General features: G+C 43.6%; 1 protein-coding gene across 4 annotated transcripts in view; it reads left to right on the plus strand.

Moving 5' to 3' along the window:
- Positions 1 to 24,019, plus strand: part of MCF2 (MCF.2 cell line derived transforming sequence) — a 176,730-nt gene that overhangs the window by 81,861 nt on the left and 70,850 nt on the right. For all 4 annotated transcript variants that reach the window (XR_016313873.1, XM_089684969.1, XM_089684970.1 and 1 more), the window contains 5 exons: positions 3,825 to 3,974; positions 7,792 to 7,916; positions 9,883 to 9,997; positions 10,778 to 10,897; positions 17,187 to 17,378. Coding sequence is in view for 3 of the 4 variants with exons in the window: in XM_089684969.1 (XP_089541095.1) it covers positions 3,825 to 3,974; positions 7,792 to 7,916; positions 9,883 to 9,997; positions 10,778 to 10,897; positions 17,187 to 17,378 (702 nt within the window). In the remaining variant the exon portion in view is untranslated. The remainder of the gene's footprint in view (positions 1 to 3,824; positions 3,975 to 7,791; positions 7,917 to 9,882; positions 9,998 to 10,777; positions 10,898 to 17,186; positions 17,379 to 24,019) is intronic.

The raw sequence follows: 24,019 nt of genomic DNA on the forward strand, positions 1-24,019 counted from the left end.
TTATCCAGAAGCAACAGAAAGAGTGTTTCTGGATTGAGAACTCTGGACAGAAAAGCTACTTGCCCTTTCATTATGGTCCTCATCATTTAATTCCATTAAGTATTTTGTAATGTCTTTAGGGCACCTCTGGCATGCTAGGATGTGTTTTGTCATCCTTGTAGCATTTGGAAAAGAATATTTCTTCTAACAATATTTGAAAATTGCTGCTTTGCTGTCAGCAGAAATTGCACTGTTGAAATATTTCCAAACTCTAGATGCTGGTCTCACCATTTTCCTGAGAGGAGGAAAAGAAAAAAACAATTTACTGACCATACTTTAGGTAAACATTATGCTGTGATGATAGAGAACATTAATAGGAATCATTTAAAGGTTATAAAAGATAAAGTAATTTGTCAGATACATTTACCCTCTAAACCTGTCATTAGGACCTGAGAGGAAACTATCATCTACTGTATCCCAACAGTCACCCAACTGCAGGAGGCACAAGATGGAGTCCACAAGCAAACTAAATTGGAGCCTTTCTCCTGCAGTGCCCTCTAGTGGCAGGAATGCAAATTTCTCTTGTTTGAGAACTGCATTGAGAAGTACAGTGTTACTTGGATTGCATTCCAGGATTTGCTTGTCTTCAGCTAAGAGAATTTGCAATAATTTAAGACTTTACATAAAGTCTCAGAAACCTTTCATTAAGGATTTCATGTTATATAGTTTTAATACCTTGTCATAAATATATTATTTACCAATGTAAAAGAACATATTTCACACTTCTTTCTTCTTTTCCCCAATTTTTCTGGAAAAAAACAGCTTTGAAAAAAACTGAAGAAAATGTTTTTTCCCCCAGTTTTTCTGTTTGTTTTCCAGGCCTTCCCATCTCTAGGTACCACACTGGCTATTTCCTCGGAATGGTACTTAAAACATTTAAAACAGCTGTGATCTGTTTCTTGTGTTATTTGTGAGTTGCTTTATGTATCACATAGCATGCAGATAGCCTTTAAGACTCTCAGCTGGCCACAGCGGAAACTTCAAGACCCTATATAATTGTAACAAAATATTACAGGTGCTGAGTATTATTTACACAATTGATTGGTTTTTTTAAGGTTAATCAATTATTTTGGTGTCCTAGCTTTTTTTTTCTTTTGCAAAGAGTCCTGTACAACACCATCTTCCTTTCTCTTACAGAGCACTCGTCACATGTAGCTCTTTCTCAGGTATTAGCTTCCCTAAGTGACAGGTCACAGTGGAAAAGATGGCGTTGTACAGGACTCTTTGCAAATTACTGAAGTGTTGGCATGTAGGCCGACTCTCAGCAAACCACTAGTGGATAATCCAGTAAAGGCATTTGCATCCAAGGCTCTCTTTTACTTTACAGGTATAAGCGGTTGTATTAATACACAAGCATTGAGGGTTACTCTGATACTCCTTAGAGTGGTTGGTGAAGCACATGGGGTGTTTTGGATGCAAATAACACTGAATTTAAGTTGATCTCCTTTTTTCACTTTATTTCACTCACTTGGTAGGAGTCACCTCTATATGGAACTTTGGACTTTATTTTTTGGTCAACTTTATGAATGTGTTTTTGTCATCCATATGTTTTTAGCACTGTACTATTTTTTTTTTTTAATTTCTGCTATATATATAGTATATCCTATATATGATGCTAGCCACTTTTTTTAAAAGCTTTCTCTAGCTTAACAGTATTTTTTTTGTATACACAGTATAACTTCCCTTACACCATCCAAAATGAAAAAAAAAAAGTTTTTCATTTACTTCTACGTTAAGCACTGCTTTTAACATGCTGGATAAAAAACTGGAGAAGTTGTGAAGTTGCAAACTAGATCTTTTTCATTACGCCGTAATGAATACTGTAAGTCCCAAAGATGTTTTGATGTTTATATTGCCTGGCTGCCATGCTGACCCAACAGTGTTAATACTTTCCAAGTCACTGAACTGGAACAAGAATGCAGATCAGGATCATTTATTTTAAAAATATAGCAAATATAGTAGTGTTTCTGTGTAATCCCAAACAGAAATACCTTATCGTTCATAGCCCGCAATTGGAAAAATCACAAAATAATAACTCCGTTAGGACAATACCTGTATCTAAGATGGCTATATAACAGTCTCGTCATTTTAGAAAAACTGCAACCACTTTATTCAGATAAACTATTGTGGTCCATATACCTTTAATGCTGTCATTCTCCTGGGAGTGTTGTGACAATTTTAAAAGCTCTCATCGCAATTTTGTAAAATTTGACAGTCCATAGTGATCTTGTATCTCAAGGTTTAGATTGTTTCCCAGTTTCAAGTAGCCAAACGAACAAAACTGAGGTATACACTCACCAACCAGTTTATTAGGTACACCTTGCTAGTGCCAAGAAAATATCCCCCACATTACACTACCACCACCAGTCTGAACCTTTGATACAAGGCAGTATGGATCCTTGCTTTCATGTTGTTTACGCCAAATTCTGACCCTACCATCTGAATGTAGCAACCAGTCTGCCCATTCTCCTCTAACCTCTGACATTAACAAGGCATTTTCAACCACACAACTGCCGCTCACTGGAATTTGTTTATTTTCGGACCATTCTTTGTAAACCTTAGAGATGGTTGAGCATGAAAATCCCAGTAGATCAGAGGTTTTGAAATACTCAGACCAGCCTGTCTGGCACCAAAAACTATACCACATTCAAAGTCACTTAAATCCCCTTTCTTCCCCATACTGATGCTCGGTTTGAACTTCAGCAAGTCGTCTTGACCACAGCTAGATGCCTAAATGCATTGAGTTGCTGCCATGTGATTGGATGATTAGCAATTTCTGTTACCAAGCAATTGGAACAGGTAAAGTGGCCAGTGATTTTATTATGACCAGAAATACTTTTTAGTTGGCATTGTAGAAGTTTTGTTTTATTTCCACTGTATTTTCAGTTGTGTGAGAGCTTGTAACCACGCGTGCCACGGAGAGTTGTTGTAGACCATGCAGTATGTGTTTTTTTTCTTTTCTTTTTTTTAAAGAAGACAGAAATCTTCAAATATTGTCAAAAAATTGCCATGTGCATGAGGGAGAGTGAAACAACTCCATATGATACTCTGCCTTTAGTTGCTCTGTGTAAGTTGAGCAGTCAGCATGATGAAATAGAGAAGATATTTTGTTAGGTCCTAGACTGCAGAATAGCTGTTCTACTGTTACAGGAATAGTAGGTAGAATGTGAACAGGCTAATTCCTTTACACTTCAGCATCCTCTGTTATTTCAATTACAGATGGTGTTTGTTCAATAACCTTCAGGGCTTCTGATATCATTTGAACACTCTAGATATGAATGTTTTCTGCCATAGCTCATACCTTTGTTACCACGACCCTTAGAGTTTTTGGTATTCCCAGTCCTTCGGTTGCATTCTCGATCATATTTAATTAATAATTAATAAAACAGGGATAGTGGGATAACCATGTAATAGTTGCAGAAGGTTTACAAACCAGGAAATTTAAACCCAAAGACTTCACCACGTGAGATCTCAGAAGATATACGAAACAGGTTGTGCTTTTCATACAGTAGCCAGTTAATTGGCTGCATTTATTGATTTTAGAAGGGCATCCTCTTTATTTGGTTGCATTTGTTTTGTTGGCCCTGTGTTGATGATAAAGTATCTTTGGAACATCACCCTCACCAACCATATGCTCAGTAGACTAAAATATGGCACCCTAATTTTTTTTAATATACAATATACATATATATATCAGTTCCTACCTATTCTTTTCAAAATAAATTCTGTAACACATTTGTTTAACAGTTTTGAATGTTATTGTTTTCCTTGACAACCTGAAACAGGCCATTGAAGGTTTTGCGTTGACAGTGAAGGAAATTGCCCAGATGCTGCAGTCCTTCGGTACAGAATTGGCTGAGACAGAATTACCCAGCGACATATATTCAATTGAACACATTCTAGCAAACCGCACAGAAAAATACTGCCAGTTGAAGGTATGTTTAATTGGATTTTATGAAGACAGATTATGCAATTTTTCTTTATTTTACTTTGTAACTTGTACGTTCAAAGACAACCTCTGTTTGCTTCTTGATACTAGGTCCTCATGCTTGCTTCTCTTCCACTTGGCCACTAACAAAATCAAAACACACTTGTGTCTTTATTTTAAGGGACAGAGCAATTTTCAGCAAACTCCAGCAGCCAATCAGAAACTATCTTTTAGCAATCCGACCTCACCAAACTGATGAAAACCACTCTGGCTAAATGCTCTGGGTACTGTACATATTTAATTTTTGCTCAATCCTATTCATAGGTAAAGAATGTTAAGCTGATTTAATAGGACAGTTCTAAAGAGCAGTACTAAAGTGCAAAGAGCAGTAAACTCCAAAAGTCAATCAAAATTCAGGTAACTGTAGTCAGACAAATGAAAAGTAAATTCTTATTGGTTGCCATGGATTATTACATATTGAGGGAGATTTACTAAAACTGGAGCACTCAAAATATGGTGCAGTTGTGCACGGTAGCCAATCAGCTTCTAACTTGTTCAATTAAGCTTTGATAAAAAAAACCTGGAAGCTGATTGGTTTCTGGACAGAGCTGCCCCAGATTTTGCATGCTTCAGTTTTAGTAAATCCCCCCATTATCTGCTTCTCTATGACTTAATAAATAGTCCTGTGTGTGCTGAGAGCTCTGTATATATAATGTAGTGATGTAAGGTGGAACTGCTCACTCTAAAAGCATATTTCCCATGTATTTGTTATAACTTTTTTTAATGTACGGTATATTGTGTAAATCAATTTCTCTATTGTGTATACTTATTGTGGTGTGGTACTTATGATGAATGAAAGTGATAACAGCCACCAGCACATGGCACACTTTTTTATTCATTGTGGTAACCTGGTGGTGATTTAAAAATTTTTTTTAAAAAACTTAATGTGGTTGTAAACCCTCACATATACTCTGAAGTGACTGGCCTTAGGTGATACACAGACATGAAACAAATCTTGTCTCTATATATTCAGCCATTTGTACCCTACATCCATTCAAAGTGCAGAGTTTATATAGGATCTCCGAGCTCTGAAAAGCAGGGGGTGGAGCGCTGAAGTCAGAGGAGAGCTGAGCTGATTGGAGGGAAGGGACACACCACCCATCACACAACACACAGGAACAGAGCTGAGGATGTCAGTCACTGTGTCCTCCCGGTCACCATTTTTCTCTTGGTGTCAGGAAATCTTGTCAGAAGTCATTCATGCAGAGAAATGAGACAGTGGACAGAAATGACACTTAGTGTTCTGAATTGAGACAAGTACACACTATAGAGGAATATGCGTTGTTCATATTTCATGTCTGAGGTTTACAACCACTTTAGGCTTTAAAATACAATCTCTTAAAACCTAGGTTTGCATGCTTTTACTGAATCATTGGGTACCCAAAAAGTAAAATGTGAGAAATGCAAAATTATAGCCTAAATACTGTTACCACTGTGTTCTGAATTTTACATAGGCAGCACTTGGGGTGGCCTCCAAACTTTGGGTAATGTGTTAGGAATGCAAGGATGCCCCATTGTTTGATAGAAATTAAAATTATCAACCTACAGAGGTCTGAGTTCAGAAACCCTGAAAATCATAGTGAAAAAATTATGCAACAGGCTAGTCCATTTTGCTGAAATTTGATTGCAGCAACTCAAAATGGTACTCAGTAGTTTGTATGGCCCCCACGTACTGGTATGCATGCCTGACCATGCTAGGGCATGCTCCTAATGAGACGATGGATGGTGTCCTGGGATATTTCGTCCCAGATCTGGACCAGGGCATCACTGAGTTCCTGCACAGTCTGAGGCACAACCTGGCAGCGGCAGATGGACTGAAACATCATATCCCAGAGGTGTTCTATTGGATTTAGGTCAGGCGAGTGTGGAGGCCATTCAATGGTATCAATTCCTTCATCCTGCAGAAACTGCCGGCATACTCTCGCCACATGAGGCCAGGCATTGCCATGCACCAGGAGGAACCTGGGTCCCACTGCACCAGCGTAGGGTTTGACAATGGGTCCAAGGATTTCATCCTGATACTTAAGGGGCAGTCAGGTTGCTATTGTTTAGCCTGTAGAGGTCTGTGTGTCCCTCCATTGATATGCCTCTCCAGACCATCACTGACCCACCACCAAAACAGTCATGCTGAACCATGTTATAGGCAGCATAACATTCTCCATGGCTTCTCCAGACCCTTTCACATCTGTCACATGTGCTCAGGGTGAACCTGCTCTCATCTGTGAAAAGCACAGGATGCCAGTGGCGGACCTGCCAATTCTGGTGTTCAATGGCAAATGCCAATCAAGCTCTATGGAGCCAGTCAGTAAAAACAAGGTTCAATAGAGGATGTCTGGCCGACAGGCCACCCTCATGAAGTCTGTTTATGATTGTTTGGTCAGAGACATTCATACCAGTGGCCTGCTGGAGGTCATTTTGTAGGGCTCTGCCAGTGCTCATCCTGTTCCTCCTTGCACAAAGGAGCAAATACCGGTGCTGCTCATGAGTTAAGGACCTACGGCCCTGTCCAGCTCTCCTAGAGTAACTGCCTGTCTCCTGGAATTTCCTTCATGCTCTTGAGACAATGGCAATGGCACGTATCCTGAAAGAGTTGGACTGCCTAGCATCCAGGTATCGCCTCATGCAACCAGTAGTGACACTGAACCTAGCCAAATTAAAAACTAGTGAAAAACAATCAGAAAAGATGAGTAGTGAAAGAAATGTCAGTGGCCTCCACCTGTAAAACCATTTCTGTTTTAGGTGTCGTCTCATTGTTGCCCATCTAGTGCACCTGTTGTTTATTTCATTAATACCAAAGCAGCTGAAACTGATTAACAACCCCCTCTGCTATTTAACTGACCAGATCTATATCCCAGGAGTCTAACTGACTATACTGGCTTTTTTTGACAGGTTAACTAGTGTATATGAGTGGTGGACACATGCAGCATTGGACCAATGCAGCATCCACCTAGATGAGTATAATGGTTTTTCTAATCGGCCCATACGTCTTGTTTAACTCCATTCCACCAGTTACACCATACTAGTACACTGATATGAGTAAAATGTGTAAAAGATGTTTCTATAGAATAATTAGAGGCTCCCTTACAGCTCTCCTTCCATTCTGCAAGCCAAAGCTAGAGGAGGACAAGAGGAGCTCAAGCACATTCCTGTTGGAACATACCATAACACAGATGCTAGTCCTGGAGGAACAGGGGTGGAGCTGGGCAGGATGGGACCAGCTAGGACAGGGATGGAACTGGGTGAGATAGGGGTGGGGCTGGTCGGAGCTATGCTGTGATGCTTACACAGACACCAACAATGGTTCCAGGAAGTGCCTGTGAGCAGCCACATTTAGCTGCACAGGCACAGCGTTGTTGGTAAAGCTCAGGAGGATTGCTGATTGTGTAGATTAGACATTGTTTCTAATCAGACAATCAGCAATTGCAATAATGCATAATATAAAAGTTTTCATATTTATACATACTAACCAAGAGAAGATTTTAATTTTTAGCTGGGATTCCACTTGAACAATAGTGTGCAGTAAATCACTATAGCCAGAGAGCAGTTTTCAGCAACTTATAATGGCAGCTGACTTGTTTGTATTTATTTCAAGAAGATCTCTTTTACTATGGCTAATTTTGCTTTATTCCTAAAGATTGCTTTTATTATTAATATTGTTATTATTACTATTACTACCTAGGATTTGCATTGCGCAGCAGTTTGTTGAAGTCAGCATAGTGCACTTTTTCTTTGTGTTCTCATTATTTTGCTTTCTTTTCACGTAGAAAGACATCACTTCTGTAATGAGAGAAGGGGGTTTATTACTGAACAGTTTTGAAGGACGAAGCACAAGTTTAGTCAGCGGACAGCAAGTTTGTGAAAAACCTGGAGACTGGGATACTGTGAACAGGTGAAGTAAATAATTTGTCAACATTTTACTGTAAAAAGCAATGGGGAAGATTTACTAAAACTGGAATGCTCAGAATCTGGTGCAGCTGTGCATGGTAGTCAATCAGCTTCTAACTTCAGCTTGTTCAATTAAAATGATTCTAAAGGTTAATTTTTTTGGGGGGAGGGAAATAACAAACATGTTATACTTACTTACTGTATGCAGTGGTTTTGCACAGAGCGGCCTGGATCCTGCTCTTCTCGGGTCCCCCGCAGGCTCTCTTGGCCCCTCCCTTCTGTCGGGTGCCCCCACAGCATGCAGCTTGCTATGGGGGCACCCACTTCTCTGTGTGTCCATTCACACACGTAACCATAGCTTGGCCCCACCCCCTCTCTCTCCTCATTGGCTGGCTGGCTGTGATTGACAGCAGCAGGAGCCAATGGCTCCCGATTGCTGTCTCAGCCAATGAGGAGGCAGAGACCCAGGACACGCGAGGCTGTTGTTCACATCGTTGGATTACGATGAGGCTCAGGTAACTATTGAGGGGGCTGGGGGCACTGCTGCACACAGGTTGTTTATAGAATGCATGAAGGTAAAAAACCTTGAACCTTTCCAACCACTTTAAGTTTTGACATTTAAAACTGGAAGCTGATTGGTTTCTTTGCAGAGCTGCACCAGATTTTGCAAACTCCAGTTTTACAAAATCCCCCCTAATATATCCATGATAAAATGTCTGCATTTTTTATACATATTAGGCTCCATGCACACTGTTTTAAAAATCGTTGCTTCTACAGGAGTTTTGTGTTTTGCCTGTAGAAGCAGCTCAGTGTTATCCTATGTGTCCGTGCACATTAAGACGATTAGAAGGATATTTAAAGCTCAACGTTTAGAGGCAGGAAAAAAACATTTTTTTTTGATTGGAGCTTTCTAGCAGAAAAAATGCTAAACTCTCCTAAACTGTGTACAAAAACTCTATATCAGCTTTTTTTTCTGCCAAGTGAACTGGTGTTTTATTTTTAAGCCCAGTGTGCATGGAGCCTTTGTGTTTTATGTCCCCAATTGAATTTACATGTTTAATTTGAATGTGCTATTACATGCCATGTTGGAAAAAGATTAGTATAAATGTGGTTATGCAATTTAACAGGAATGACCTTGGGTCTTATAGAAGTACATACACTGTAATGTTAAATTGTTTAGAAGTTATTTGAATTGGTTGATATGCATGTTTGAGTGGGACAGTAGTATTTTCTTTATTTTATTTTTTTTTCATTAAGGCTTCGTTCCCACTATTTGTGCAGAAAAATTGATGGAAACTGATGTGCAGATTTCACTTGCAGAGACATAAGTTTACATGAGTTTTCATGCACGCTTCAATACGTTTTATTCACGTTGCAGATTCCTGAGCAGAAAAAATCTGCATGTGATACTAGTGTTGTGGTGTGAACAGGGCACATAGAGAACAATTGATTTTGTTGTGTCCTTACAGAACACATGCAGAAAAACTGACATTTTTGCACCATGGTGTGTCAGTCAATCCAGAACCTATATTTCAGTTTTTGACAGGTGCTGGAGAATTAAACCGCCTGGCAGTTAGTTTTAGGGATTCTGTTAGTGAGATAACAGTGATTAAATGGAACCTGTGCCCAGACTATTCACACTGAGGGCTTGTTCACACTAGCTGCATGCTGAAACTTTCATGTGTGGACCTACAGCTTATGTCCCTGTTTGACGCTGCACCTCCTTTCCTTTCGGCCACTTACTTTTCAAGGTATTTTGACACCAGAGATAGAAATGGGGCTGAATCTATTGACTTGGCATGTCTTTCTGCCTCCATTGCAAGTATGCATTAGAATCTAGAAAGGCAGCTATAGGTTGTAACACATTGGGGGCACCTCTGGTCACTGCAAAGCATAGATAACGTACACTATTTCCATATAACAGCTGTACATCATTTAATATCATTCCTGATGGGTCTCTGTCTTTTCAGGCTTTTAGCACAACTACATGAGATGGAATGTGCATTTGATGGATTTTGGGAGAAACACCAGCAGAAAATAGAACAATATTTAGAGCTGTTGAAGTTTGAACAGCAGTTTGAAGAGGTACAGTGATGCCTTATAATATATGACATGACTGTCTGCAGACTGAGTCTGTTTTTCATTGCTATATACCACTTTTGAAATATAGACTTTTCCTTAAATATTTTGTTTAAAATTCTGGTTATTGTATGTAGTTACTAGCTTACTTACATGAACCGGCTTGTGCTGTAGGCTGGCCATTTACATTTTGAGCTAATAAAATCTCAGTTCCATTCTCTGTTGCAGTTGCAAAGGAACTGACACAATTTACCAAAAGTGGTGCACACAAAATCTGTAAAGCTGTGCTTAGTAACCAATCATTTTTTAACTTCTGTGTGCACATATTTTAGTAAATTCCCCCAAAAGGTGTGTTTAAACACTGCAAGGAGATGGGATCAAAATTGACTTGATTGATTGCAGAAAAACATTTGATCACATTAGACAAAATTACCATTGTTTATTTCCAGTTTTGGTACCATTTCAGTTCAAGATTTATAAAAAAAAATTCATTGAAGCTATTCACTAATTTCCAAGTTTTAACTTCACAATAAACTGAATTAGCATGGTTGATTGAACCCATGTGCAGTAGATTGCTTAGATTTTCAAGATCACGTGCGATCATGTTTGTGATTCCCAGTGGCTCAAAAATGACTCAGAGTCACAAAGTGTGCAGCCATATTTAGGTTCATTGGTGGTTAATCAAAAATCTATCTATAAACTATCATGTGTAATCATCACTAAATAGGTGTAGTATCTATTACTTGCACATATATATATAAATGTTTGAAACTTATTCTTTGCTAGCTGAAGAGCACCATTGAATTTTTGATGGTACAACAAGCCGGTCTTTCAGATACAGGAGAGAATTTATCTGATGTCAGACAACGCATCATGGAATTAAATAATATTGATGAAAGAGCACAGGTGAGCTTTTTTTTTTACTTTAAAAATATATTTATTGAATTTTATAAGAAAACAATACAGAGTTAAAAGATCAGAGAAAAGAAAACTCCAGATCAGAGTAGTAGTACAGATGATACACTAAATACAGTGGGTCGTATTGAAAAGTAGGTCATAATACAAAGCATGGAATTACAATCAGTAACATTTCATGAACATGAACATTTCAGCTCTCCAGTTGAGCTCTGGCATACCCCGTGCACCTCTCCATTGGCCAGTAAAGCCAAAAATTGGGAAGTACTGGGAGCAAGTCTTGACTTAAAGTGGTTGTGAAGCTCAGCCATGAAACTGGAACAAAACATACAGTATACAGTGGATAAAAAAGTCTGCACACCCCTGTTAAAATGTCTGGTTTCTGTGATGTAAAAAATGAGACAAAGATAAACAATTTCAGAGCTTTTTCCACCTTTAATGTAACCTATAAACTGTAAAACGCAATTGAAAAACAAACTGAAATCTTTTTTTTTCTTTGGGCGGGAAGTAAGCATAAAAAAACTAAAATAATGTGGTTGAATAAGTGTGCACACCCTCTTATAACTGGGGATGTAGCTTCAAAATTATGTTAAATAGGAGCCAGCACACACCTGCCATCACATTAAAGTGCCTCTGATTAACCCTAAATAAAGTTCAGCTGTTCTAGTAGGCCTTTCCTGACATTTTCTTAGTCAGATCCTACAGCAAAAGTCGTGGTCCGCAGAGAGCTTCCAAAGCATCAGGGGGATCTCATTGTTAAAAAGTATCAGTCAGAAGAAGGGCACAAAAGAATTTCAAGAACATTCAATATACTATGGAACACAGTGAAGACAGTCATTATGAAGTGGAGAAAATATGGCGCAACTGTGACATTAACAAGAACTGGATGTGCCTCCAAAATTGATGAGAAGACAACTGGTCTGGGAGGCTACCAAGAGGCCTACAGCAACATTAGAGGAGCTGCAGGAATATCTGGCAAGTACTGGCTATGTGGTACATTTGACAACAATCTCCCGTATTCTTCATATGGCTGGGCTATGGGGTAGAGTGGCAAGACAGAAGCCTTTTCTTACGAAGAAAAACATCCATGCCATGCTAAATTTTGCAAAGACAAATCTGAAGTCTCCCAACAGCATGTGGGAAAATGTGTTATAGTCTGATGAAACCAAGGTTTAACTTTTTGGCCATAATTCAAAAAGGTATGTTTGGCGCAAAAACCAAACCCTACACATCACCAAAAGAACACCATACCCATCAGGAAGCATGGTGGTAGCAGCATCGTGCTTTGGGGCTTGTGCTTCGTGCTTTTTCTTCAGCTGGAACTGGACATTAGTCAAGGTAGAGGGAATTATGAACAGTTTCAAATACCAGTCAATATTGGCACTATACCTTCAGGCTTCTGCTAGAAAGCTGAACATGAAGAGGAACTTCATCTTTCAACATGACAACTACCCAAAGTATACATCCAAATCAACAAAGGAATGGCTTCACCATAGGATGTTTAAAGTTTTAGAATGGCCCAGACCTGAATCCAATCAAAAATCTGTGGGGTGATCTGAAGAGGGCTGTGCACAGGAGATGCCCTCACAATCTGACAGATTTGGAGTGTTTTTCCAAGGAAGAGTAGGCAAATATTGCCAAGTCAAGATGTGCCATGGTGATAGACTCGTACCCAAAAAGACTGAGTGCTGTAATAAAATCTAAAGATGCTTCGACAAAGTATTAATTTAAGGGTGTGCACACTTATGCAACCATATTATTTTAGTTTTTTATTTTTACTTCCCTCCGCCTAAAAGATTTCAGTTTGTTGTTCAACTGAGTTGTACAGTTTATTGGTTACATTAAAGGTGGAAAAAGTTCTGAAATGATTTATCTTTGTCTCATTTTTTTACATCACAGAAACCTGACATTTTAACAGGGGTGTGTAGACTTTTTATATCCACTGTATATCTGTGGTGTTTACTTGTTTTTCTCCAAATCTCCGAGTGTCATTTCTTTCTGGTGCTTTGTTTCTCTGTTATCAGTATGTGTCATTTTTGACAAGTTGTCCTGACACCAAAGATAACATAGTGACAGGGAAGAGAGCTCAACACATAGCTTGCCTATTCACAATGCAGCTCTGCATCATTCCTTTGTTCTTGTGCTGTGTGAGAAGGGGGTTGTGTCCCTTTCCTCCAGTCAGCTCTCACACATTGTGCAAGAGCTCTAACTGCATAACTGCAGCTCCCCACCCCCTCCTCTGTACTGCTGACATATACAGAAGGATTTTATTTAAATTAAGCACTTTTGAAGAGATTTAGAGAAGAGAGGACTGCAGATGAACAACTTATTTAGGAGGATTTGTGTGTCATCTGAGGCTAGTCACTTCACAGTGTATTTGAGAGGGTTTACAACCACTTTAAACTTCCATACAGAAGTCAAATTTGCATGATAGAGCACCTCAGTTTGTTTTGGACTACCAAGGTCTGGAAATAAACTAGAGATGCATACAGGAACCTGGAAGTGTTTGTTATATAGTCAGTTTACTTTCAGCAGAAACCACAGGTTACTCTTAAGATATTTTCATTTGATTCATGTAATTAGTCTAGGTATAGCTCTATCTGTAGTTACAGAATATAACAAAATACTCTTTAGAAGAACAAATGTTTTGCGCAGCTGGTGATATTACCGATGAGAATATGCATATGTTATAACCATTTGATTATTTTTTCTTTTAAATGTTTTATGTAATGATTCACTGCTATTTTGTGTTCCCTAATTTGTGACTTGAATTAATTAACATGTAAACCCAACATTTCATGTACCTATGTGCCTGCTGTACCATGTACTTCTATGAAAAAGCATCCTGTTCTCTTTGTATTGTTTCCTCTGTGTGACATCCCTGGTGTTCCTGCCCGTCCCTTTCCTATTAAAAACTGACCACACTAGGCATGAGAGCACTGTGCTGGAACTGAGCCTGCTCTCCTTGAACGATCAGGCTTGTCCTGACACCCCCCCCCCCCTGCTTCCCACACAGCCATTAACTGGGAAGAACAATGTGCCACTGTTCCCCTCCCCCAGCTTTTATGCAGCTGAGAACAGAAGGAAAAAAAAGGTATTTATAATGTTTTAGTTATATCTATACACAAATGTTTTGCCTTTCATTTCTATTTTCAATTGAATGGGTTGTTTTACAAGGTGAGGGTTTACATATACTTTAAAACAAAACAGTAGCAGTGGAATCCAGGATGTAAAGGTAAACTATAGTAAATCATTGTTCATACCAGTTCATTTTAAGTATGTGTTGAGCTTGATGTGATCACGTCACTGATCAGAAAAATGTATGACTGGAAAAAAGCCTTCATGTTAGACAAATTCCTTCTAAAGAAAACTTATTTATCTACTTATTTATCTACTAAGAAAAGTCTGTTCTTGTGTCAGTTTCTGTATATATGCAAAAACTACCCAGGTGTACATATTCTTTATATTGCTTCATCTGTAACAGAATATTGTAATATGTAATATAAAGGGAAACACATCACACTCCCTGACCAGTCTCAATGCCAATGGTTGCCAGTCTATTGAAATTAATATTAAGCCAAGATCAGATAATCCTCTGCACATGCAGCGCACATTCTTCGTTGACCTTGCTCCTCAGTCCAGCTCTGTGCTCATCACCGCTGGTTTCACCAGCCGTCTTCTCTCCCTGGCACCGGAATCTTTAGTGTGGGCACCCGGCTGTGACAGCTTGCGACTGTCAAGTGTTCCAGAAGACTATGGGGAGAGAGGCGATCGCTGCGGAAGTGGGAATGGGTACCTGTCAAATTCAGGTACCCGCCCCCCCGCTCCCCAAAGGTCTGCAGTCTCTGGTCATCTCCTGTACTATGTCCACAGTCTCTGGTCATCTCCTGTACTATGTCCGCAGTCTCTGGTCATCCCCTGTACTATGTCCACAGTCTCTCGTCATCTCCTGTACTATGGCCACAGTCTCTCGTCATCTCCTGTACTGTTTCCGCAGTCTCTGGTCATCCTTTGTACTATGTCCCCAGTCTCTGGTCATCTTCTGTCCTATGTTCGCAGTCTCTGGTCATCTCCTGTACTATGTCTTCAGTCTCTGGTCATCTCCTGTACTATGTCTTCAGTCTCTGGTCATCTCCTGTACTATGTCTTCAGTCTCTGATCATCTCCTGTACTATGTCTGCAGTCTCTGGTCATCTTCTGTACTGTGTCTGCAGTCCCTGGTCATCTCCTGTACTGTGTCCATAGTCTCTGGTCATCTCCTGTAGTACATTTGCAGTCTCTGGTCATCTCCTGTACTATGTCTGCAGTCCCTGGTCATCTCCTGTACTATGTCTGCAGTCCCTGGTCATCTCCTGTACTATGTCTTCAGTCTCTGGTCATCTCCTGTACTATGTCTGCAGTCTCTGGTCATCTCCTGTACTATGTCCGCAGTCTCTGGTCATCTCCTGTAGTACATCCGCAGTCTCTGGTCATCTCCTGTACTATGTCTGCAGTCTCTGGTCATCTCCTGTAGTACATCCGCAGTCTCTGGTCATCTCCTGTACTATGTCTGCAGTCCATTGGTTCAGAACATTTTTTTTCTTGTTTTCCTCCTCTAAAACCTAGGTGTGTCTTATGGTCAGGTGCTTCTTATGGAGCGAAAAATACGGTATATAAACAATTTGTTACTTTGGCATATGTTCCATTGCACTGTGCAGCCTACTGTATGTACTTTAACAGATGGAGCAGGAGGGGGCCATACAGTGCAATGGAACTCTTCCTTAACAAAATGCCTTATTTTCTCTTTTTTTTCTTTTTTAAGAAAGACCAAATGTCTTTTAAATGTTTACAAGGTAGGCCGAGGCTGTCGGATACTGACTGGGTGTTTTTGTTACAAGCACAATAAAACTTTAATGCTATAAGACATTTCCAGTTCACTGTTTGCCTGCTGCAATCACCAGTTTGTAAATTCCATTGAGTCTGTGATCTGGTTACACCCAGGTAGGTGAATTTTATATATATATTCAGGGTTTTTTTTGTACATAGACCAACCTGTGTATAATAATTATATATATATATATATATATATATATAATTATAAAGTGTCATCTTGTATCGTTTTTTTATACGTACTTTGTAGGGTGTAAGATGTTGGCTGGCCTCCATTTGTAGACATCATTGGGTTCAGAACAATTAACAGGTTTTATTGTTCAATTTAGTTTAAAGCTTACTAAGCAAACAGCTACTGTAAATACATAGATGGAATACATATATAGGACCTGTTTTTGCCATTTTATTTCTGTACATCTAGTTCTAAGATTTACACAGCTCTAGCACACCACACAGACCTTATTTTTCTCTGCTGTAATTAAGTTGAATGTATTGGAATGAATCCATACTGTGATAACACATGTGGCTGCTGGCCAACAAAGTTTGATATGCTCAAACCTAAAAACTTAAAATATCGTGAAATGATGAAGAGCAGTGAATTTAACAAAAACATACAAAAATAAATAAACAGTGTTCAATGTGCCAAGTCAAAGTCCATATATACTCAGATAAAAAAGATCTTCCACCATCCATTAGATCCTTGTAGTATAACAAAAACACAGAGTGCCACCATCTTAATCATATGCATGCTTACCAGACCATAAGCTGTAATAAGTACAGCAGACACAGCATGTTTCTCAGGCACAGATCCTCTGCAGGTGGATGCACTTCCACTCTGGAATCATTCCTCTTAGCAGCAAAAGGGAACTCCAACTGGAACAGACAGTACTCACCAAGGAGCCGACAGACAGTAATAGTGTCGTAGTTTTAATAAAGGTGTATTGTAGATCAGAGCCAGTCATCCAGTTAAAACAATGTGACAGCAAAAAAAGTATAACAACTAACTTAGAGAGCTGCTGATGTCACGCCACTGTATGATCCCGATTAGCATGTTTCTTGTTAGCATATGAGCACTGCAGCACAACTATGGCTGCTTGTACTGCTTCTCCCTCTCCCATTCTTACTTTGCAGTCCTTGAGTCCTCTGATACCAAATCAATTTCAGGACCTTACACTGTTTATATATAAATATATTTAATGTGTACTAATGAACATAGCGTTAAATTATTGTGTGTGTTTTATATCTGCCTGGAGATCATCTTTAGTAATAGGACATAGTAGCCTGATAAATCCTAGCACAGGATTTAGTATGCTTGTGCCTCATTACACATAGAATGTACTGTTGTTTTTTAACAGAGAAAGTTCTGAAAATGGGAAAAATGTCTTAAAAACAATATGTGTTCATCCCACAGGATTTAACAGCAAGGTCCCAGATGGTGATACTACATGGCCACCAGTTAGCAGCAAATCATCACTATGCACTTAATTTAATCTGTCAGCAATGCAACGAGTTAAGGCATGCATCAGACGTTTTATTGGAGGAGATAAGAAGGAAACATTCACGTCTCTCTACTACACAAGATCTCCATGATCAGTTACAGCAGGTATGGCAGTGATGTGTACCTCTGCAGTAGTCATCAAATATACATGTGTTATGTGATAGTAATGACATGTTCTTTGTATACTCATATAAAAACAGAGTTCTTATTGTGCTGATAAAACAGATTATTTTAATTTCAGTAAATATTTTTATTAGTGAATGAATATCACTAACTGCCCAAAATTCTGTTGTATCAAATTGACAATAACATTTTCACAGTCAGGTTATAGCCAGACTGCTATTACTAATTTCTATGGATAGCATAATGACGGGAATGGTACCAGCTGATTGGCAAAGGGCCAATGTGGTTCCAACATTTAAAAAAGGGCAGAGATATTTTCCTGGAAACTACAGGCCAGTTAGTCTAACATCAATAGTATGTAAACTATTGGAGGTGATGATAAGGGACCATTTCTGAAAATTTGCTTATGAAAACAGTATCAAGCATAGATTTACAAAATGTCATTCTTGCCAAACCAATCTGTTAACATTCTGCAAGGAAGTGAACTGCCATTTAGACAAGGGAAGGCCGGTGGATGTGGTGTATCTGGATTTTGTAAAAGCTTTCAATACGGTCCCCCATAAATGCTTAATTTACAAATTGAGGTCTGTAGGCATGGACCATAGGGTTTGTTCATGAATATAAAATGGGTTACAGGGGTGCGTCAAAAGGGCGGTGTCAGGGATGCGGGTGTGACCAGAGATGTGTGTACTGACACAGGGAAACGCAGGCTTCAGATATGGTATAAATAAGACAATTTATTAAGACTAACAATACAAATATAAACGCAGTGCACCAAACCCCAAGCTAACACAAATACATACAACAAGGTGAAACAAACCCAAACCTAAACTGGTATAGATACACAGGTACATACACATATAGAGCACAACGTAGTCAGGCAGGCCGGGTCAATAACTATCGGGCAGGTAGGTACAGGAGGAGCAGGCGGAGAGAATGGTCAGGGTCACAAGCCAGGGATCAAACAGGAGAAGTCAGCAGAGGTCAGGATCAGGCAGAGTCGGCAACAAGTCAGGCAGAAACAGGAACGCAGGTTACCAGATACAGGGGCCCATGGAAAAACACACACCAAGGCACAGACTGCAGGTCTGGCCATCCCTTAAATAAACCACCTGCAATCAGCCCCAGGTGATGGCTAATTGCCAAAGTGAACCTCTGGTTGTTGAAAGCACCCGCTGGCCAGCCCTGGTACTGTCAGGGCTCCCAGGTGTGACCAGAGGTGTGTGACTGACGCAGGGAAACGCAGACTTCAGATATGTGATAAACAATATAATTTATTAACACTAACAATACAAACATAAACGCAGTGCAATACTAAACATAATACAGTGCAAACAAACCAAACCAACCACCCACAGATAACAGTACATACAAGCAAGCGTCGTCAGGCAGGCCGGGTCAATATCAATTGGGCAAGTAGGTACAGGGGGAGCAAGCGGAGATTGGTCGGGGTCACAGGCCAGGTTCAGCAGGTAGCTAGCAGCGTAGTACAGAGGGTCAGGCAGAGGGATGGTCAGGGTCACAAGCCAGGGATCAGAACAGGTAGCAGGCAGCGTAGTACAGAGGGTCAGGCAGAGGGATGGTCAGACAAGCCAGGGATCAGACAGGAACAGAGAGCAGGAACAGGATACAGGGCCCAAGAGAAACACAACACCAAGGCAGAGTCTGCAAGTCTGGCCATCCCTTAAATACCCCAGCATAATCAGTTCCAGGTGTTAGCTGGCTGCAAAGTTGAGTCTCTGATTGCTGGGAGCACCCGCTGGCCAGCCCTGGTACTGCAGATCAAAAGGCAGGTGAGTCCCACCATTGCTGGCTAGTCCATTCCTGACAGTACCCCCCCCTCAAGGAGCGGCCTCAGGACGCTCCAAACAGTCCTAGCTGGGCAAAATGTTCCACCGCCCGGGTCTGGTAACTGGCGGGATATCAAAGACTGGCACACCGGGCAGGACTCCGGGCAGCGGCACACCGGGCAGGACTCCGGGCAGCGGCACACCGGGCAGGGGCACACCGGGCAGAGGCACATTGGGCAAGGGCACACCGGGCAGAGGCACATCGGGCAGGACTCCGGGCAGAGGCACATCGGGCAGGACTCCGGGCAGAGGCACATCGGGCAGGACTCCGGGCAGAGGCACATCGGGCAGGACTCCGGGCAGAGGCACATCGGGCAGGACTCCGGGCAGAGGCACATCGGGCTGGACTCCGGGCAGAGGCACATCGGGCTGGACTCCGGGCAGAGGCACATCGGGCTGGACTCTGGGCAGAGGCACATCGGATTACCAGGCGGGGCAGCAGGCACCGGGCCCCCGGGCGGAGCAGCAGGCACCGGGCCCCCGGGCGGAGCAGCAGGCACCGGGCCCCCGGGCGGGGCGACAGGCATCGGGCCCCCGGGCGGGGCGACCGGCATCGGGTCCCCAGGCAGAGCGGCGGGCGCCGGGCCCCCAGGAGGGGCGACAGGCGTCGGGCCCCCAGGCGGGGCGACCGGCATCGGGCCCCCAGGAGGGGCGACAGGCATCGGGCCCCCAGGCGGAGCGACAGGTCTCGGGCCCTCAGGCGGAGCGGCGGGCGCCGGACCCCCAGATGGAGTGACAGGTCTCGGGCCCCCAGGCGGAGCGACAGGTCTCGGGCCCTCAGGCGGAGCGGCGGGCGCCGGACCCCCAGATGGAGTGACAGGTCTCGGGCCCTCAGGCGGAGCGGCGGGCGCCGGACCCCCAGATGGAGCGACAGGTCTCGGGCCCCCAGGCGGAGCGGCGGGCGCCGGACCCCCAAGTGGAGCGACAGGTCTCGGGCCCCCAGGCGGAGCGACAGGTCTCGGGCCCTCAGGCGGAGCGGCGGCGCCGGACCCCCAGATGGAGCGACAGGTCTCGGGCCCTCAGGTGGAGCGGCGGGCGCAGGACCCCCAGGTGGAGCGACAGGTCTCGGGCCCTCAGGCGGAGCGGCGGGCGCTGGACCCCCAGGTGGAGCGACAGGTCTCGGGCCCTCAGGCGGAGCGGCGGGCGCCGGACCCCCAGGCGGAGCGACAGGTCTCGGGCCCTCAGGCGGAGCGGCGGGCGCCGGACCCCCAGATGGAGCGACAGGTAACGGGCCCTCAGGCGGAGCGGCGGGCGCCGGACCCCCAGGTGGAGCAACAGGTCTCGGGCCCTCAGGCGGAGCGGCGGGCGCCGGACCCCCAGGTGGAGCGACAGGTCTCGGGCCCCCGGGCGGAGCAACAGGTCTCGGGCCCCCAGACGAAGCGGCGGGCACCGAGTCACCAGGCACGACAGTGGGCACCGAGTTGTCTGGCAAGACTGCGGGCACCGAGTCGTCTGGCAAGACTGCGGGCACCGAGTCGTCTGGCAAGACTGCGGGCACCGAGTCAACTGGCGGAACAGCGGGCATCGAGTCAACTGGCGGAACAGCGGGCATCGAGTCAACTGGCGGGACTGCGGGCACCGAGTCGTCTGGCAAGACTGCGGGCACCGAGTCGTCTGGCGGAACAGCGGGCACCGAGTCGTCTGGCAAGACTGCGGGCACCGAGTCGTCTGGCAAGACTGCGGGCACCGAGTCGTCTGGCAAGACTGCGGGCACCGAGTCGTCTGGCAAGACTGCGGGCATCGAGTCAACTGGCGGAACAGCGGGCATCGAGTCGTCTGGCAAGACTGCGGACACCGAGTCGTCTGGCAAGACTGCGGGCACCGAGTCATCTGGCAAGACTGCGGGCACCGAGTCGTCTGGCGGAACAGCGGGCACCGAGTCGTCTGGCAAGACTGCGGGCACCGAGTCGTCTGGCAAGACTGCGGGCACCGAGTCGTCTGGCAAGACTGCGGGCACCGAGTCGACTGGCGGAACAGCGGGCACCGAGTCGTCTGGCAAGACAGTGGGCTCCGAGTCAACAGGCACGACAGTGGGCACCGGGTCATCAGGTATCGGATTGTCTGGCTCGACAGCGGGCATCGGGTCACCAGGTATGACAGCGGGCACTGGGTCACCAGGCATCAGGTCATTTGGCTTGCCAGCGGGCACCGCATCATCTGGCAAGGCAGTGGGCACCGGGTCACCAGGTATGACAGCGGGCTCTGAGTCAATTGGCACGACAGCGGGCACTGGATCAGGTACCGGATCATCTGGATCAACAGCGGGCATCGAGTCAACTGGCCTAATAGGATCGTCGGGCTGGATCAGTTCATCATGCTGAGTAGCGGCATCAGGCTGAATGCAGGCATCAGGCCGAGTAGAGGCTTCAGGCTGAGTAGAGGCATCAGGCTGAGTAGAGGCATCAGGCTGAGTAGAGGCATCAGGCTGAGTAGAGGCATCAGGCTGAGTAGAGGCATCAGGCTGAGTAGAGGCTTCAGGCTGAGTAGAGGCTTCAGGCTGAGTAGAGGCTTCAGGCTGAACCACGGAAGGCAGGCTCTCCGGTTTGGATACTGGCAGGATGGTATTGGTTGGAAAGAATTTTCGCTTTTTTCTGGTTTTAACTACTGGAGCACTGCAAGTAAACGCAGGTCTGCAAACGAATGGAGCAGCTGGAGACAGAGAAAAACTGGAGGATGGAACAGGAGAGGGAGCAGTTGCTACAGAGGGCTTTTTTACAGGGTTAAAGGCAGGATAGGTGCAGCGAGTGGGAACAGGGTACTGACATGCGGTAGATAGCCAAGTATACTGGGCTGTAACTGGAGGAGCTGGTGGGAATACAGGAGTAGAGTTAGAAGCAGGACTGGGTTTTTGTAAGCTGACTGAGGCTGGGTGCAACAAGTCTGTCCATGTCTGCAGTAGGGGTTGAACAAAGCTGAGCTTACACAAAGCCTGTCTGGTCAATGACTGCACTGCGTTTATACAATCTCTTAGTGTCTGTGGTGAACATGTGGAATAACGCTCCAGAAAGTAACCCACATCATCCTCTAATAACCACACCAGGGACTCTACCTGGTCTGCACTAAATGGTGGCAAAAATTCATCCCTGCATTTGGGGGAACCAGATGAAACCAACTCAGCACAAACCTCAATCAAAGGCTGCACCTCAGAGAACTCTGTGCCCTGATCTACTAGAACATGAGCGAGCCGTATACATTCTAGTAGTTGATCCCTGGGATACTCCTTCAGAGTTTGATAAGCATACTCCCTGTCATCAAACACTAGCAGAGATAAATACACAACCTCATCCAGATCCATCCTTCCCAGCAACAAGCCAAGATGGCTTCCCTGTGCAGCCACTTCTGGTCAGGATTGGCCTTGGTGTAATGTCAGGGCTCCCAGGTGTGACCAGAGGTGTGTGACTGACCCAGGGAAACGCAGACTTCAGATATGTGATAAACAATATAATTTATTAACACTAACAATACAAACATAAACGCAGTGCAATACTAAACATAATACAGTGCAAACAAACCAAACCAACCACCCACAGATAACAGTACATACAAGCAAGCGTCGTCAGGCAGGCCAGGTCAATATCAATTGGGCAGGTAGGTACAGGGGGAGCAAGCGGAGATTGGTCGGGGTCACAGGCCAGGTTCAGCAGGTAGCTAGCAGCGTAGTACAGAGGGTCAGGCAGAGGGATGGTCAGGGTCACAAGCCAGGGATCAGAACAGGTAGCAGGCAGCGTAGTACAGAGGGTCAGGCAGAGGGATGGTCAGACAAGCCAGGGATCAGACAGGAACAGAGAGCAGGAACAGGATACAGGGCCCAAGAGAAACACAACACCAAGGCAGAGTCTGCAAGTCTGGCCATCCCTTAAATACCCCAGCATAATCAGTTCCAGGTGTTAGCTGGCTGCAAAGTTGAGTCTCTGATTGCTGGGAGCACCCGCTGGCCAGCCCTGGTACTGCAGATCAAAAGGCAGGTGAGTCCCACCATTGCTGGCTAGTCCATTCCTGACAGGTACTGCAGCCCACAAGGCATCGTGAGTCCCACCACTATTGGCAAGTCCATTCCTGACAGGCGGTGATCAATAGCGTGTACTCAGACTGGGCTGGAGTGGTAAATGGGGTACCCCAAGGCTCTGTCCTGGGACCAGTTCTGTTTAATTCATTCATAAATGATATAGAGGTTGGTATAAATAGCTCAATCTCAGTGTTTGCTGACAATACAAGCTAAGCAGGGCAATAACTTCACAGTAGGATATAGAAACTTTACAAGACCTCAATAAAATAAAGCAGAGGGCAAATACATGGCAAATGAGGTTTAAAGTTAAACTAATATAAAATAATGCACATGGGGGCTAAAAATATTAAGTTACTCGTTAGGGAGAGAAGTTTAAGGGGAATTAAGGATAGAAAAAGATCTGGGGGTCCTAGTAGATAACAGACTCAGCAATGCCAAGCTGCAACAAGCAAAGCTAGCAGAATATTAGCATGCATAAAAAAGGGTATTTACGCAGGAGATAAAACTATAATCCTGCCACTTTATAAAACTCTGGTTCAGCGACATCTGGAGTATGCCATCTAGTTCTGGTCACCAATCTTCAGGAAGGATGTGCTGGAACTGGAGAGAATCCACTCCAGAGAAGGGCAACAAAGTTAATAAGTGGACTTGGGGACCTCAGTTACTAGGAACAACTAACACTAACATATATTAATACTAACATTAAACTTATTCTCCCTGGAGAAGAGACACTTGAGAGGAGATATGATAGCAATATACAAATGTCT

Source organism: Staurois parvus, unplaced genomic scaffold (genome assembly GCF_062004578.1).
Source record: "Staurois parvus isolate SC_StPar_1 unplaced genomic scaffold, SC_StPar_1.0 ptg000361l, whole genome shotgun sequence".
NCBI lineage: Eukaryota > Metazoa > Chordata > Amphibia > Anura > Ranidae > Staurois > Staurois parvus.